Below are 18,319 nucleotides of genomic sequence, written 5' to 3'. Positions count from 1 at the left end.
GCACAGGGAAATATATACAAGATCTTGTGGTAGCTCACAGCGAAAAAGAATGCAACAATGAATATACATATGTTCATGTATACTGAAAAATTGTGCTCTACACTGGAATTTGACACAACATTGTAAAATGACTATAACTCAATAAAAATGTTTTTAAAAAGATGAATGAAAAAGATATGTTGTGTGTGTGTATATATACGTATATACATATATATACATGATATATCACATATAGAAAGACACAATGGAATATTACTCGGCCATAAAAAGGAATGAAATTCTACCATTTGCAACAATTTGGATGGACCCAGAGAGTATTATGCTCACTGAAATAAGACAGAGAAAGGCAAATATTGTATGTTACCATGTATATGTAGAATCTAAGAAGTAAAACAAACAAATATATATATCAAAACAGAAACAAACCCATAGATACAAAAAACAAACTAGTGAATGCCAGTGGGGAGAATAAAGAAGGGAAGGGAAAGATAAGGTATGGGATTAAGAGGATATATTGCACAGCACAGGGAAATACAGGTATTATTTTGTAATAACTTTAAATGGAGTATACTCTTTAAAGATACTGAAACATTATGCTGGACGTGAAAGTAATATAGTATTGTGAATCAACTATATTTATTTTTAACTGAAGTATAATAAGTTACAATGTGTCAATTTCTGGTGTACAACATGATGTCCCAGTCATGCATTTATATACATATATTCATTTTCATATTCTTTTTCATTAAAGGTTATTATAAGACATTGAATATACTTTAATTTAAAAAAACACTGAAAAAAAAAAGTACCTGACACAGAGAAGGCATTTTAGGGTAGAGTCTTCCGATTCCCCAAGACAGATCTGTGCCTCTAGATCTATAAAATGTTTTCAGACCCTGTTTCAGGGAGATGCTGACCAAAAAATGATTTAGTTACAGAAGAGTCACAATGCAGTATGGTTGGTTACTACGTGGCACTGAGGAGAGTCCCTTCCTGCCCTTCCAGGGAACTTGCACCTTCCTTGCCCAGCCTTGCTTGGCTCAGCTTCCTTCCTTTCCCTCTGGGATAGCAGAGTGGAAGCATCTGGGGGACAGTCAAGCTTTTTGTTTTCTGCAGATCACATCAATAGAATGCCAAAATGCAGTGAGCACGTTAGACACCAACATCACAGAGCACGCTGGTGCCTCACCAAGCACATTCTGGGAAGGGTGTGGCCCTCTGGAAACACAGGGAGATGGTGCTCCTTGGCGGGAGCCTGCCGACACTCATGAATCATACAGCTGGGAGCTTCTTCACTTTCTTCTTCCCTGCTGCTTTATAGGAACCACATTCAATTAAGTTACATATCTTAGTGATTTGCTATGAAACACATGGACCGTGTACCATGGTACACTGTCATAAGAACTTGTGAATTTTACAATGAAAAGGAAGCCTGCATATGTTTTTTTTTTTTAACTTAATTTGTATTTCTCAGTACCTGTTGACTTTCCAACCGCCTACATCAGGCAAGCTGTCTGATTCATTCCTCAGTCACACAAAATCATTTTCACACTTTAATCCACCAAAAATGATCATGTCTCCTTTCTTTACTAAGCAAAAATCTCATCCTAATTTGACTTCCCCTCCTGAGAATTCCTCCATCCCATCTCTACTCTTAAGGGTTTCATTACTGAGCTCCTGAAGGGAGGAGCATGAATTTCAGGTGAACTGCCAGTGTCTGGTTTCAGCCCAACTGATGCAGTAAGCTTAAAGAGAAAAGCACACAGTGGTGGGCAGCCCTAGCAGGGCCCCACATTCTCTGCAAAGGCGGTGGGATGTATGTGTCTGCATATACGTAATTACATTATGTGAAACTGTAACATTTGTCTTGTGAGGAGATGTTTGTCTCGGGAGGAGTGTTTCCTTTGCTGGCTTTGATGAAACAAGTGGCAATCTTAGGGTGGCCACCTGGCAAGGAACTGAGGGCAGCCTCCAGCTGAGAGCCAGCTAGAACTGCTGACCTCAGCCAGCAGGTGCCAATGAACTGAATGCTGTCAACAGCCATGTGAGCTGAGAAGTGGATCCTTCCACAGTCGAGCCTCAGGTGAGACTGCAGCCCAGATCAGCACCTTCACTGCAACTTTGTGAGAGCCTGAAACAAAGGACCTTGCTACACTGTGCCCAACTGCTGACTCACAGAGACTGTGAGATATAAATGTATGTTGTTTTAGACCACTGTATTTGTGGTAATATTGCTACATAGCAATACATAACCAAATACACAAACAGACAAAGAGAAAAGCACCCCTGACATCTGAGAGCTAACATGGTACTCTCAGCAAAGCCCTGATGTTGCTGACAGCTGGACTGCATGCATAGTAGGCTTTGGTGTTAAATACAAACAATTCCAAAGAACCTCAGCATCAGACAGGCCACAAAGAGCAAAGCAAAACCATGACCACTACTCTGTAACCATGTTTGTACATGGATGAAAACCTGAACACTGATCAAATCCCCCAAATGAGAAAACAACCCCTTATACTGGCTAATATGAGCTCATAGCTTTAACTTTGATTCAGTCCTCCTGTCTTTGAGAGAAGATTTATTTAGATACCCATTTATTGAACTGCCCTTCTTTAAAGCATCCAATACAGAGAAAGGCTACCCCACTTTCTTGTACCTTCCCCCAAACGGCCTAACACAAGTCTGAAACCCACAGTAAGTCTTTTCTGACGTCTCCTTACTGAGATGCTGTATGGTTCCCATTGGTACATGGTCGCCCTCACTACAACCAGCAAGGCACCCAGCCTGTTCAGCTCAGGTGTGTTCCTAATGGTCTTTGGCTGGAAGGCACTGTCAAAACAACAGCAAACAAAGAAAGCAAATAACAACAAGAAGAAAAGCAAACATGACTTTATCACGGAACTTGCATAAAAACAGAAGCATGAACCAAAAAAGCAAGAATGACTACGTAGACAGTTTAAGTCAGATACAGAACACACGTACACAACAGAGTACCTCTAAAAGAGTGTAAATAAATAATTTGATGAACGGTATTAGGATGAGTGGAAAGGAGCAGGAAAGCTGAGACAGAGTCACATTTTAGACTAAATAAAAATGAACTCTAGGTTAAAAGATCAAACACAATTTATGAAAAATGAGATGAAATGTAATGAATTATTTTATCAGATCTATGCAAAAATGACAACTCTTTCATTTGGAAACAAAACCAAAAAGACTGATCAATTTAGGGACAAATACCTTGCATATAATGAAAAGCAACAGACAAATAAAAGAATAGCCCGAGAATACTTGCGTCATTGTGACAAAATATTTAAATCTAGAAGAGACTTCATTCAAATTTTCAAGGAACACATCATATATCCAAAAGATAAATGAGTAAAGGACATAGAAAACAGAGCAAACAAAAACACGGAGCCACGTTCAGTCCTCTCAGTGGTCCAAAGATGTGCCATTTTACAGCTACTAACGTGGCAAGTCAGACAAATGAGCACTCAAAGCTGGAAATGCTGGGGTCATGCTGGGAAGCCCCTTCACGGAGACAGTACTTTACACTGTTACAAATTATTTGTTAAGCAACATAAAGGAGTCACAACCCAATCATCCAAGTCCCAGGAAATCTTTTTGTAGAAACTATCTGCTCAGATTTCACAACAGCATTACCAACGATGGTAAACAGAAACAACTTAAAAATTGAACAAGAGAGAAATGTCTAATGAATTGTGCTGTGTTAACACATGTTTATTCAGTGTTCAAGTAACTATGAAGGCTAGTAACATGGAAACTGTTTAGGATTTAATGTGACAAAAAAATTCTGACAATAAAAGTGCAGATAAAGGCTGCCATTAGCTACATAGCTATAATGTGCCAGGCACTATTTTATACATGTTGGTCACATTTCATTTAATCTTCACAACACCTTGCCAGGAAAGTAGTATTATCCCGATTTTATAGATGAAGATACTAGAGCAAAGAGGTTAAATAAACTGCCCAAGGTCACATAGCTGGGGAGTCAGGGAGACAGACATGAACCAAGACAGGACCCCAAAGGCTGTGTTTTTAATTACACTGTTCTGTGTCTTTCATAGACACACAGGACGATTGCAACTAGGTACCACCGTGGGTATCTGGGGGCAAACACTGAAATATAATGTGCAAACGTGAAATAACTGTGATTTGGGAACAGGATTAAAGGCAACTAAATTTTAAAAACCATTGTCTTTAGTAATATATGACCTACCCAACGCAAGCAACAATCAGGCAGTGCACTTGTGAACTCCAATCCTCCGTAGGAAGTTTTAATTAGACACGGCCTTGGAAAAAGACCTGTCCAAAACGACTTCCAATTTCACTCTTTTCTGGCAGAACGGAATGGAGGTAGAGAATGAAGAACATCAGCATGCAGCCACCAGAGGGTGAGGAGGCGAAAACTCAGGGGAGAAAGAGACCCGGAAGGAAACATGGAATTGCCAAGCTGACTGGGAAGACAGGGAAGCTTCAAGACTCCCAGACAAAGAGAGGAGGACTAGGGAGCGTCTGCCTGCGTGCTCCCTCTCGTATAATAATCTGAGCTCCTATCTGCTTACAGTGGGCAAGTATGAGGATAAATCAGAGTCCCTGTGGAAACAGCAGTGAGTGCCCCAACCTTCTGACTTTTTGTCACTCAGCAGTGTCACGTGGCAACCAAAGGGCAGGTGCAGACTCACACCTGCGTGCAGGTGTGCATGCCGACAGCAAACCAAGACGCTGTCGTCTTGGGCAGTGAATTAATCACTCTTTCACAGCTACATCCTCAAGTCTTTTGACTTTATTGGTACTTTTAGGAAGACCCAAGTCTTTTTCTGGTCAAATTTCAGGTGGTAAATGAAAAGTGAGGTTACTCTGGATTCTATGAAAGTTGGATTAGAAAGCCCATGTTAAGAAGCACTGACTTGGGGGCTGGGGGAACCAGAGAACCCCAACCCCAGACATTCTGTGTCATTTGTAAAATTTAGTTTATGACATTACATAAGTTTCATGTGCACATTTTGACTTCTGTATACACTACAGTGTGCTCCCCATCGAAAGTTTAGTTTCCGTCTGTCACTGTATTGTAGACCCCCTTTGCCATTTCGCCCTCCTCCAGCCCCCTTCCCCTTGGGTAACCACTGCTCTACACCATTTTACTCCGTCTTGCTCAGAAGGCCCCTCGCTTGGTGGGAAACGACCACGTGCTGTGTTTACAGATTATAACCTACAGATTACAGGTGACACCTGTTTCCCAACTACATGAAGTGTGCAACCGTTTCAGAAGAGTACTGCACAGAGGGTCAGGGCAGAGCTAATCTGTCATCAAGGCTTCTGAGACAGGGTGAGCAGAGCTGAGAGCTTCACAGACATCAACATTTCAGGGGGCCACACTGAGTAGGGCTGGAGAAGGAAGGACGTGAGACAATGCCCTGTAAATCTGGCTTCACCCACACTCCATCTCAGCCCAGCCGGAATCAGTTATGTGCCAAATGATTAATCACTGTCTCCCTGAAATAGTCAAGGTCCTGCTGCCTATTCTTAGGATGGAAAAAAAAATGTCTAATGCTGAAATATGACTTTCAGGCTTTTGTTCATTCCATACCCTTTTAATAAAGTAGAACACACAATTTTGCCTTGGGCTTGGCTGAGTTATGGGGTTCATTTCCTAAGCAGCACAGCTGCATCCCTCAGCCCCATTACCAAACTGAGCCCGAGATACAGGAAGCCTAGTAGAGAAGGAAAAATTCTGGGCCGTAACTAAGGCATCCATTTATCAGATGCAGTAACAGCTCTGAGAGACAGGTTTTCTCTTTATAATTACAGAAAAACAGGTGCTACAGAAGAAAATGAATCCAGCTAATGTGCAAACGCAGAGGGTGCTGCGTGGCATGTGCTTCTGACAAACGTGGCTGATGAATTACACCCGGCCTCCATCACTGCTGGGAGGAGGTAGGGAAGCGGGAGAGCCAATCCTGGAGGGACTGTCCGAGGCACCTGCTCCAGTGGGGTCCCCACGTACCTTCTCTGCGTACTCAGACACAATCTGCTTGATCTCGGCTGAGCAAAGACCCACGATCTGGCCCACGGAGCTGGCGGTCAGACGGCTCTGCAATCACAGGGAGGGGTACTCTTAAGGCCAGGCACTGTGCCAAACACTGGAGCCCCCGGGCACTCTGAGTGTTGCAGCAAAACTGACAAACTTCCCAGGGAAAAGTAATTGGGCTTTTGCTCATGTGTTCGTCAGTGAGGAAGGGAGAAGACGAGCCTCAGGACGAACGTCTCTTCCTCCTGGGTCACTCAGCTGACTGTGTGAGAGTCTCCTCAGCCCCTGGGGCATCTTTGGAAAATCACTCTTCACCATTTACATCCCATCCCAAGGTCTTTACTCTGAGAGCCACTAGAGAGTCTGAAGGGAACTTGGCGGGCATAGGATTCAAACTAAAAAAGAAGTACCAATGGGAGAGGATGAGGGATCTCCGAATTCCTGAAGTCTCTCCTGCCACAGGCCTTTCCTGCCCTAAAAAGGAATTCTCCTTTCAAAGCACTTGGTTGAAACTTTTGGACAGGCCCTGCACTCTGGGAGCAGCAACTCTAAATTCGGTATTCTATCTTCTGCCTGGACGGTGTAGGAGGGAAACAGAAGACAAGGGCTCCTGTGGCATGGGATGAGCTCGTGGTGATGGAGAGGCGGTGCCGAACCACGGCTCTCCCACAGACGCCCTTGAGATGCCACCCTAGCTGGGCCCTCCTGTCTTCACAAGGGGCCTTCAAGTCTCCCTCCCGGAGGTTCCCACGGACGGTAACACTATGCATGTATGAAAAGCTTCCCAGAAGATCCCGAGGAAACAGGGAGCACTGAGTGCTGAAGAGAGAGGGCTCTGAAGGCGGTCACAGGGAGGAGGTCCCCCTATAACAGAGCGGGGTGGTTCCAAGTGTGCATCTCCGCCCCATGCCCTCCCACACGACCAGCCCCGCCTCACCTCCTCATTGGCCATGGCAGTCATCGTGGTCATCAGCGACTGAATACGCTGCTGAAAGAGGAACAGGGAGAAGCAGCAGTGAGCAGGTCTGACCACGCAGGACTTAAGCAGTACGTCTAAATGGGTTTTCGCAGCAGAATCCAAGGGCTGTTTCACCCCATCTCGTTTTAAGGTGAGCCTCACGAGAGGTGATGAAAGGAAACCGAGAAGGGTGGGGAAGGCCAGCCCACAGCTGCGGGAAGCAGCTGGCCATTCTGGAAAGCTGGTGATGAAGGTGAAATTTCTCCCCAATTTACACAGAGACCTGGGGGTGGGCGGGCTCCATGGACCACCCACCTCTTCAGCAGCTTGCAGCTCGTCTTCCTCATGGGTGTCCTCTTTTTCTGCAACCGACAGCCCTGTGGGTAGCGCTGTTTTCTTGTCTTCAGCCTGGAAGGGAAGATGTGGAAATAGCTAAGCACTCAAGTTAGAGAACCAGCAGAGAAAGGACAACACTGTAAAAGGGCAGGAGTCTGTGAAAGAAGACACAGATATCTGGAGAAGTGACCCAGCTCCCAGGAAAGAAGGCAAAATCCAGAGACCTGAGCTCCCCCTCCAACCACAGGCCGAGCGGGTGGAGCCGTGCACCTTGCCCAGTGCTGTCTCCACTCCTGAACTGCGAGCAGGTTAAACTCCTATCAGGTCACACGCCTCTGCCAGACTTATCCTAACCCTTTGATTGGGCCTTACCCTACCTTAATACCTTCAAGAGCAGATCACTGGCTTAAGAGTGTTTTTTTTTCAGTTGAGACCCACTGGTGGGATGTGAAAGTAATTTAGCAGGTATGACTGGCGTCAGAATAAATTAAACAAAAATAACCGAACAGATCAGCATGCATGACAGGTAGTAAAGGGTTAAGTCCTGCTTCACGAAACTTTTGTTTTGGGGACCATGTCTTCGCGCGCGCGCACGCGCGCGCGTGTGTGTGTGTGCACGCAAGCAAGCGTGCGTGCGTGCATGTATGTACTGAGTCATGATGAAAAACAGAATTCCTACTTTCAAGGGGGGTCATCAAGCTTTGAAAACCACTGGTCTAAGGGATAAAAACTGAAACAGCCTGACCTGGTGATCAAGCTATGCTTCGGACCCAAGCTCAGGCTCTAAACATACCACACCGCACTCATGACACCTGGACTAATGACTGCTCCCCAAACCTGGCCTGTGGGTCCGGAGTCCTTGGTTTTAGCTCCATCTCTGCATGTACCCGCTGGAGACCTCAGGCTTACAGTCTCTGGATATCAGAGTCTTCTAGGGTTGAATGAAAGGACTGGCCTCAGATCCTCTTCCCAGACCATCCCGATTCTGGGCTGCCTTTCTAGGGCAAGCCTATGACTGACCCTGGGGAACAGTCTGAGCTCCAACATATATGTACAGGTGACAAGACTTCCAGTTCAAATGTGCCATTGGACGTAAGAATGATAAGACCAGCCCAATGTCAATACTATTTCCTGGGCATCTCATGAGTTCTCCAATCTAACCAAATAGCCTATTTCAGAACATGGTCACATACACAGACGTTCTCTCACCATGTGAGGAGTGCTCAGGGCCCAGGGACTGGACTTCATCTTTACAGTTTTAGCGTTATCACAGCCCACATGTTTGACCCTGGGGCCATGACTTTCAATCACCCTTCACTTCCAGGCCCACGATGAGGTGCAGAGCTGGGGACATCAGGAGAAAACTGCAGTGGCCAAAGGCAGCCTGCACAGCCCCGCTGCCCAGGGTCACCCGCGGACCAGAGTCAGTGTCAGACAGGGGCAAAGGGGAGGGGCATGTCCATCTCTCAAACATTCTCTCCCATTCTCCAGGCTTTTCTTACCTTTTCTGTTTTGCTCTGGCGGCTAAATCCATATCTCCTGAAAGCCAGAAAAGAGGAGTTCAATTACTATTCAAAAAACAAATTTGGTCAAACGCATTTTGGTTGGATTTCTACATGAAAAGCATCAAAGAGAATTTAGACTATTTGCTGCCTGGAGAACCTGCTTCAACTGCCGTGACCACAAACCTATTTCAATGCTTTCAAATAAAGGTCCAGCCATTCTATTTGCCATGTAAATACTGTAAATGGGGACTCTCAGTGCAGAGAACGACATTCTCTTTAAGTGCAATCATCACTCTGAATCAGGAACCGCATTTCAAATGCACAGTTTAAGCTAAAATATCTGTACAAATAAATGCGAATGTGTTTGCTCAGGCTAAACATGCTTTCTAATGACTACTTCCATAGCCTCATTCCAGGCCATTTTTTATTCTCAAACACAACCCAAGCACGATGCCAACAGAATGTTGTCTGTTCACTTCATGCAACTTTAAATTCAAAGAAACTCACAAATGCACTTTAGTTTAAATTAGTTTATTTTCAGGTTCTAATTCATAACTATTTTTTTAAAGCAATGCAAAACCCATTCAACCTAAAACTAAAACCATAATGCAAAGCACCCAAACTCACTTACCTTTAAAGAGTTTATGAGGAAATAAAATTGCAACCATTTAGGAAAGAACAAGCTAGGGACCCCACTCTGCCCTCAACTCACAGCACGATGCCTCACTGGCTGGGTTGGTGTGCCAGCCTCTCACCTGGTCTCGGCTCCCATCCCTTCTTCAACTTCCCGCTGGGCTGACCGCCCCTGTCAAGGGCAGGAGGAAGCAGGCCCTCCTCGGCCCTGTCACGAAGGCCTCCCTGCCACAGTCCTCCTTAACAAACTGCTTGGCCTCACCTCCACCCTCCTGCACGCCCACCGCCTGAGCAGCCCGCTCTGTGCACACTGGGCTGTTCTCTGCCTCCTTCAGTTGTTCCAGTCCCTCCTCACACCTCAGCTCTAGGGCCACCTCTTCTTTGGAGCAGTTCCAGACTTCGCTTTGGATGTCTTTGGTTATTTCCAAAAGTCAATTCCACTCTCAGTCTGAAAAATCTCAATCTGGGTCCCGTGCTTGGCCTGCCAGGTGATGAGTGTGAAGGGAACCACACACCGGGACACAAAAGTTCTTAGGACTTTGCTGACAAATCCCAGGCTTATAGTTGAATCTGGCGTACAGGGTGGGCTGGGCAATACAAAGTCTGGACACTAGAGTCTTCGCTCTGCTGCCAGCCAGCTGTATGACACGGGGAAACTGCTTCGCCTCTCTGAGCTTTGTACCGCTGATGTGGGAATGCAAACATGACCCCAAGCCCTGTTTAAACAGCTCACACAGGATATCTATAAATCACCCCTGACAGTAGGGAGGGCTGGGAGGATACACAAAGGAGAGGCTGGGTGTTTCAGCTGGACACTTCTCTGAAGCTTCCCCCATGCACAAACACTCTGCCCTGGCTGATCCATCCCTGCATCTGTATGTGTTCCCCCTACTTCCTGGGCAGCAATCATGTCTAACTGACTGTTGGCATGTCTGCATCCTTCTCTAAGAAAATACAGAAATCAAGAAGCCAAAAGTATCACCTGACCTTGTAATAGGCTGTCATATAACTGGAGAGACCAAAAATCACTGCTGGGTACAGTGTGCCCAACCACCAGGCATAAATCCATAGGCCCAAAGTGCAGCAGACCAAAGGGAAATTCTGAGTATCCATGCACATTCAGGAAAGGACCTATGGCGTCTTCCCACACTGCAGAGGCAGGAAAACAAACAACTCTATTTCCCACACTCCTTTGCACCTGGGGTTCTGAATATCGTTTAGGTTCCATCAGTGAGATGCATTTGCTGGGGTTCTGAACGTGCAGCAGTCAGATGAGGAGAGAGCGAGAGCACAGTGGCCCCAGCCGGTTCTGGGCTAGGAGCCGTCACGGCGGTTTCTGACCTGGGCAGCAGTGCTGCGGTCTCTTGGTCAGTGGCTGCAGCACCAGCTTCCCAGTTCCACGGGCTGTTAGCTACCCTGCTTGATTACAGAGGTGGAAGCAGCATCCATGGGGGCCCAGTTCTAATGGGATGCATGGGAAATGGCCCTGCCCAGCCTAGATCCCATCTCCTAACTCTTCCCGTCCATCTCTGCAATCAGTCCCTTCTGCTGGAACACGTGGGAGGGTCCTGTGTCCTGGACCAGGAACCCTGACCAGCAGAAGGTCTCACCGAGTGTGCCGCTCCTAGACTTGTCCTTGCACCCTGGCAACTCTTCTGTTCTCCAGGCCTTTGACCTGCAGGGACCTTTAGCGCAGAAGACCCCCTCAGGCAGACAGCCCTCATCTAAGGCCCAGGCACTCTGTGGGTTTCCCAAATAAAGCAGCAAACAACCAAATCTGAATAATTCAATTCCTAGCTCCCATCTGCTCTTCCTTAAAGACAGAGGCTCTGGGAAGACTTTCCTGACCACCTAAAACTAGGTTAGGCCCCCTAGACATGCGCTGCGCTTCCGTGCTGACACCACCAAAGCACTCATCTCAGTGTACGACAGTTCTGTGCTTTGCGCAGTCTGTCTGCTGAGCTCCTGGAGGGGAGGAAATTTGCTTCATTCACTTTTTTCTTTACATTTTGAAATATGAGGTATAATTCACATAACACTAAATTCACCATTTTAGAGTGTATACACAGTACAGGTTTTTAGTGTATTATTTTGTGCAACCATCACTACTGTCTAATCCTAGAACAGTTCCATCACCCTAAGAAATCCACACCCAACATATAAATAGCACTCAGTCCCATCTCCCCCTCTCCTCTTCCCCTGGCAACCACTGATCTACTTCCTGTCTCTCTGGATGTGCCTATTCTGGGCATTCCCTGTAAATGGAATTAAAAATACGTGGCCTTTTGTGCTTGGTTTCTTTCACTTAGCATGCCTTCAAGGTTCATCAATATTACAGCATGAATCAGTACCTAATTCCTTTTTATGGCTAAGGAACTCCCCATTAGTATGCATACATCATATTCCGACTATCCTTTCCTCAGCTGGTAGACATCTGAGTTGCTTCCACTTGTTGGTGATTATGAATAGTGCTACTATGAATATTCACTTCTCTATCCCCAGCGCCTAGTCGTGCCTAGCACACAGTAGGTACTCAATTAATGCTTGCTGAATGAATGAAGAGCCCAGGTGATTTTCCTAAAGGACCCTTTCCTCCATGTGGCATGGCGGCAATGCTTCCCTGACAAAGAAGAGCTGTCCTCGGCTGCCTGTCAACGCCTGCCTCATCTGCTCACGGGTCCCGGTGTCTCTGGGAGGGACTCTTCCACGTAGTTTGAGCTTCATCAGGAGAACGTGATATCCCTTTATGGCCTATCATCCCTCACAAAGAACAAGGAGATCCTTCAACTTACTTCTATTGCAAATGCATTTACTTCCCTCTCATCCTTCCTAGGTACACTGCTCTACCCTACAACCTCCCTTTTCTCTTGCCCCGTCAGCCAGGCCCCTTCCTCCCAAGCGCCAGTCTGAGACGCAGGGTCATGTGCTCAGACGTGCTCCTGCCTTTCCCTCTGTTAGTGCCGATTCACCAACCCGGCTGATGTCTACACTGTCGGCCCTCTCACCACCCAGTCACGTCCTCACACCCTAGACCCAGTACTCGGTCTTCAGCATCAAGGATGTACACCTTCCAGAACAGAACAGTCCGAAAGAAACAGCATGGGAGCCACACATGTAACTTTAAATTAGTAGACTCACATGTCCCAGTTATTCCCAACATACTTAAACATACTGTGATAACTAAATAAAGCATGCATTTAAAAACTAAATTTAACTTCATTAAAATTAAAATTCTGTTCCTGAGCCACACTAGTCGCATTGTAAGTGCTCAGCAGCCATATGTGGCTTGTGGCTACCATACCGGACATCACAGTTCCAGAAAACTAGCCTTCAAGAACAGCTGGCCCGGGGCAAATTCAGGCAGATGTCAAACTGCCTGGGATCCAGAACAAAACAGGGACACTGCAGTCCTAAATACTGAGGGCTGCGGGCTCTGCTCATTCAGCAAGCACTTACTAAACACCTTCTGTGAGCATGTCATAGGCCTTCAGAGGGGACACAGGTGGAGAGACATGTCACACGCACTTAAAGTGGCAGTTTTACAGTCTGGTTATGTGTTTAAGCTAGCTTCTAAAAGTTAATTAGACCCATAATGTAATTGAAATATTATAAAGTTACAATTGTGTTTAAGCCTAAAATCAAAACTATGAGTCTTATTTTTCCAACAACGTAATATTTAAACAAATATATCCAAACGTGTTTTTAACAGACACACAGTCCTTAAGGCCCTCAGCATAGTTGACTAGGCTCAAAGTCCAGCCTTATTTGTGCAACTGAAAGTCCAAGAAAAAGGGGAAGAAACTGGAATGCTGGCTTCAAAGCCAGATGCACTGTGCACCGAGGCTGATGAGTGACCTTCAAACCCAAAGAGGAATCACTGTTTTCAGACCTTCTTACTCTAGGAGTCAAAATACTCTCTTATCAAGAAGTGAGATGAAGGAAAAAACAGAAACACTGACAACAGATGGGGATTCTGATTTCTAGATGGGGATGAGCAACTAAGGGGTGAGGGAGAGGCAGGGCGGAGCACAGTGAGTCCCAGAGCCTTGCCTGAGTGGGGAAGGGGACCGGGAAGGACGGGTGAGACTTATCATAAAGGAGCTGGAGGGAGGGCTGCAGCCGGGGGTAATGAGAGCATAGGGACAAGGAGAATGGAAAGGAGAGGCTCAAGATAGGCTCCTCACTGAATCTAAAGATCACCCTATTTAAGGGCATTTGAGAACTGAAAACTGCTGCTGCTAAAAATGATGTGGTGGTGATGATGGTAACGTTGCGGATGGTGACGATGATGGAAAGTGCGGATGAGGATGATGTGATGATGATGGAGATGATGATGAAGGTGATGATGGTGATGATGATGATGAAGACAGCACCTAATAGTTGACATTTATTGCTTCCTACATAGAAGAAACTGTTCAAAGTCCTTCATCTAGACACTGTTAGGTAATCCTCATTTAATGGGAAAGATCTCCATGCAGTGGAGAGCACTGAACACAACCCTGAGGAGAGAGTCTGACAGCCAGAAAGGAGGGGAGGGACCTTGCCAAGGACAGGGAATAAAAGAAACACTTCTTGGGGCTCTCAGTTTTATCCAATTTGCTGTCAGTTTTAGTAACTACTCTCTTCTTGTTCAGTCTCAGACCAAACAACAAAGGCTGGGCCTGTCTTCCTAAAACCAGGAACCAAACTCTCACTGGAGGGTCAAATTAACATTTGTAGCTAATGATAATGACATGCTTCCGGAGTCCAACAAACCTCAGTTCAAGTCCCAGTTTGAGGCTCTTACTAGTTCTTAACAGCTAAGAGTTGGCCTTGGGCAGATTATTTTTTTAATCTTTGGGAATGCTGTCTTTATTGTTCTCAAAAAGGAGAATGATCTGTATAAACCATGAGACTTTCCCACTTTTCACAAGTTTACCCTCTCCTTACCAGAGAAGCTAAAAAAGAAAAAAAATAGCAAAATTATCCCATTTCCTAAAAAACAAAGGGAAAAAAGCTTCCATCAAACACCTACCCTGGGCTTAGAACTCAGCAGAAGTCAGCACGCCCCCACCGACAGGGACTGAGACTGGGGCTGAGCCACGTCACTTCCTCACACCCCAAATGTGGGAGGGGCCCCGAACTCCGCTCCCTAAAGAAAGCCAAGCCAGACACGGGCCTCAAACTGCACCAGCTGCTCCTGAAGATGAGCAGGGAGGTCCTAAACTCACCCAGCACCGCATGGTCACAACAACTGCCAGCTACGGCCCATGGAAAAGATCCAATCTGAAACAATTTCAAGACAAAATACTGAGATATTGTCAGCATGGCCTCTGTGAGGTGGGCAATTTACTGAATCTGACTTCTTTTCAACCCCCAGGAACATCTGAGTACATCTGTGATGTTGGGGGAAAAAAAATGGAGGCACGAACAATACAAACTAACAAAACCCATGGCACTTCCCTAAGTACTCTTTGGCTCTGAAACACGCGACACTCACAGGGGCTGTTCCTCCAGCTCTGGCTTGCTCAGGCCAGTGCATCCTCACCTGTCTGCTTGCAGCGGGGGCGTGGCTAGAAAGACCCCATCACAGTGTCCAGGGCATGTGCCCATCCACACTCAGAAGGGCTCCACCCTTGGTTGTTATCGCCATCATGAAATTCTTAATGATTAATCATTATTCATGATTCTTAACCAGGGGCCCTGCATTTTCATTTTATAGTTGGCCTTGAAAATTATGCAGAGGGTCTGGTGATGCCAACTTAGAAGAGGGGCTCAATTCACAGCCACAAGTGGGGAGCTGTGGCGTGGCCCTCACACCCGGGTCAGGGCCAGAACTCACAACTTCTTTGGAAGGAATCGGACTAGTTTTCATTCTTAGGAAGAAAGGATCTGACCTCACACTACCTCCTTAAAAACAAAAACAAACGAAAAAGGCAACTGCAGTTTCATTTGAAAGATGGAAGAAGTAAGCCAAGTAGGCGTTAATTTCCCTCTGGTTCTCGCCAGTCCCCCAGGGGCAGAAGCCGTTAGATGCTCACTCGGAAACGCTAGGGGCAGTGCTGTTAGTTCCAGAAACCCAACGAGGGCTGGGCCATGGGGCGGGGCAGCACACAGCAACCACTTGGACCAGAGGGCAAGGAAGCATGAAGAGACATACTTACATCAAGGAATCAGTTATCCTAAGTGGAAAATGCAGGACACAAATGAAGGTTAACAGGAGGAGTGGAGCAAAAAATTCAGGGAGAAGAGCTTCCCTGTGTGTGTGTATGGGGGGCAGGGTTAAGTAAAAACTAAGGCTACAGGAATTTTTTTTTTTAAATTAGAGATGTTTTTAAGAAGTGACAAAAACCACTTCTAAATTCTTCATTTTCCTGGTCAGGACAATTTTTCACAGGGAACCAAAGCTATTACTGTAACACAAAGTCAAACTGCTATCATAGCTTTCAGTCCTTCAGTTTACTGGAAGATGTTAACAGACCACAGGGGCACGAAGGGCGGACCACCCGAGGTTCTGCAAACACCCCACACTCCCCAGCTCCCCGGGGAGGGCAGAGTCAGGGCAGGGGAGGAATTTCAAAGCTCAGCCTTCTCCCCCCATCAGGGAGGCTACCCACAGAAACTGGGCCAGTTCAAGAGTGTGGGGAATCACAGGCCAAAACCCACAAACTCAGTCAGGTGAAAGCCAGCCAGCGTAATCCTAAAGAAGCGATTTAAAGGAGCTTTTCTCCTCAATGGTTTGATCAACCAGGGACTTGAGACTGGGTTCTGCTCCTTACCTGCCGTATTCCAAAAGCGTGGCGTGGATTCGAGATTCTTCATCCAGCAGCTCCTCTGCTCCCTGCTGGCGTTTGTATTTTCGACGGGGCTTGTAAGCATCCTGAGAAGCGGATGAGACAGAGAGTTACTGAGCTGTGAGGAGGCTCTCCTCCTGAACCGGCTGCTGGGTGGTCCAGCCAGTGAGGTGTGAGAGTCCTTCCCGGTCACGGTGAGTACACAGCTCTCCGGCAGAACACCCGGCACAAGGGGCTGCCTTCAAGCAGTCTGCCACTTTGATTTTCACATCCGTAGCAAAGATTTCTACCCCATCTATTGCTTGTCAACTCTGTTTCAACTTGATGATTTTTTGTTCAATGACATTTTAACATGTCAAACATGTCATCTCACTTCCTAACCTAGAGACTGCCAAAAAAAAAAGCTCCTTCCTGTATGTTGCTTTTATAGATTATACATAGCTTTTTAATCTAGTTAGGGTTTTTTTTCGGTATAGTGAAAAGTAGGTATCTATTGATATCTGTTTTTTTTAATGGAAAACAAAGGATCCCAACATCATCAACTTAACAGTCCATCCTCCCCTTGATTTAGAAAACACACATAAAAACGTGCACCAATGCTATCCTCTTCCATTCCTCTTGCTTTGTGAGTCTTCATCCTGTCTCCACTGTTCTTTTCCAAATTTCCTGGCTCTTCTTACACATTTTCTCTTCCAAATAAATTCTAGTTATCAGCTTGTCAAGTTCATTATGAAAAACTGTTGAGCTTTTATTAGAATCACACCAAATTTATAGATTGCTTTGGGAGGAACTGACATCTTTATAATACTGAATCTTGCCTTGAAAAGCAAGGTTTAGGTTTATCTCTCTATTCAAATCTTTTTTTTATTCCTTAATAAAACTTTCCAGAAAAAAATACATATTTTCTACAATCACTACACGTCCCAACTGTTTTACCATCCAGAGCCACAAACTGTGCAACAATCACAGATATATATGTTAACCCAGACTCTTAAAAAAAAAATCCTCTCATGGCAAAGGAAATCTCAATTCTTAAACTGTAATACCAGAAAAGAAGACTAGATACAAACCCTTCAGAGATACGTATCTTTTTTTACAAAAGCGTTTTGAGGTTTATCCTCAAAAAAATTTATGAAAACATAAAATACACCATCAACTTTCTCTGACTTTTAAAATGATTAGAGTATGATTTAGTTACAAATGTAGAAACAAATACAGATTACTCTGTGTAGGACACATTCCAAAACTGCATATGTGCGTGTGTGTGTACAAATACACACTCCTAAATAAAGTATATGGCACGTAGCAGGTGCTCAATTAATGTAGATCCTCACCCCCAGATTACCTGGTTTGTCATTCTTCCCCAAATGAACATCCTTCCTGGTTGCCAAACTGGCATCATATAACACCTCAGTAATACTTGCTCAGGGCTCTGGTGCAAGTAGGGAGCTGTTCATGCGGGGTATTCTAGCTCGTCCCTGGACCTTTTCTCTACCACTAGAGGTCACCACACCCACTCACTACCTGGACATCACCAGGACAAGCACTATCATCAGGTTTCTCCAGACAGTGGCATTTTAATGCTAATTAGAATTCTTCCCCTCTTGATAATCCTGGTTAACTTTATTATTATCTCATTTGTTTTTTTAATGAAAAGTTTCAAACATACAGAAAAAAATATCCTTTCTGTAACATATATACAATCTCTACAATTTTGAGGAAGAGGAATGAGACAGGTTCTGGGATGATACTGGAGGACTGTTCTTATAATTTGCTGCCACAAATATGCCTCGTTTGCTGCTGGTGCCTACGTGGATAGCAAGCTATAAATAACGTAAAACAGATTTATGGGGAAATGAGAAACATCATAAACCCGTATGACGTCAGGTACTGTGCACGATCTAATTGCCACTAAGCCCCACTGTTACAGCAGCCCTGTATAATTGAGCTTAACTACTACCTTCCCTACTTACTACTCACACAGTCAGTGACCCCAGACAGGAAACTGGGATCTTCTAAAAACGGACTGATTCCAAAACAACAGCACACTGAAACCAACAGC

The 18,319-nt window shown here is 45.4% G+C and overlaps 1 protein-coding gene across 1 annotated transcript in view; it reads right to left on the bottom strand.

Annotated features, from left to right (window-relative positions):
* CCDC93 (CCC complex scaffolding subunit CCDC93) overlaps positions 1 to 18,319 on the bottom strand; it is an 84,156-nt gene that overhangs the window by 43,687 nt on the left and 22,150 nt on the right. Inside the window, exons 7-11 of the mRNA XM_072960843.1 lie at positions 16,243 to 16,343; positions 8,849 to 8,885; positions 7,326 to 7,418; positions 6,990 to 7,040; positions 6,029 to 6,115 (exon numbers count right to left, since the gene is read on the bottom strand). Coding sequence (XP_072816944.1) covers positions 6,029 to 6,115; positions 6,990 to 7,040; positions 7,326 to 7,418; positions 8,849 to 8,885; positions 16,243 to 16,343 — 369 coding nt within the window. The remainder of the gene's footprint in view (positions 1 to 6,028; positions 6,116 to 6,989; positions 7,041 to 7,325; positions 7,419 to 8,848; positions 8,886 to 16,242; positions 16,344 to 18,319) is intronic.

This window comes from Vicugna pacos, chromosome 5, assembly GCF_048564905.1.
Source record: "Vicugna pacos chromosome 5, VicPac4, whole genome shotgun sequence".
NCBI classification, from domain to species: Eukaryota; Metazoa; Chordata; class Mammalia; order Artiodactyla; family Camelidae; genus Vicugna; species Vicugna pacos.
The sequence above is the reverse complement of the archived record's forward strand: the minus strand, read 5'-3'. Positions and strand labels throughout refer to the sequence as shown.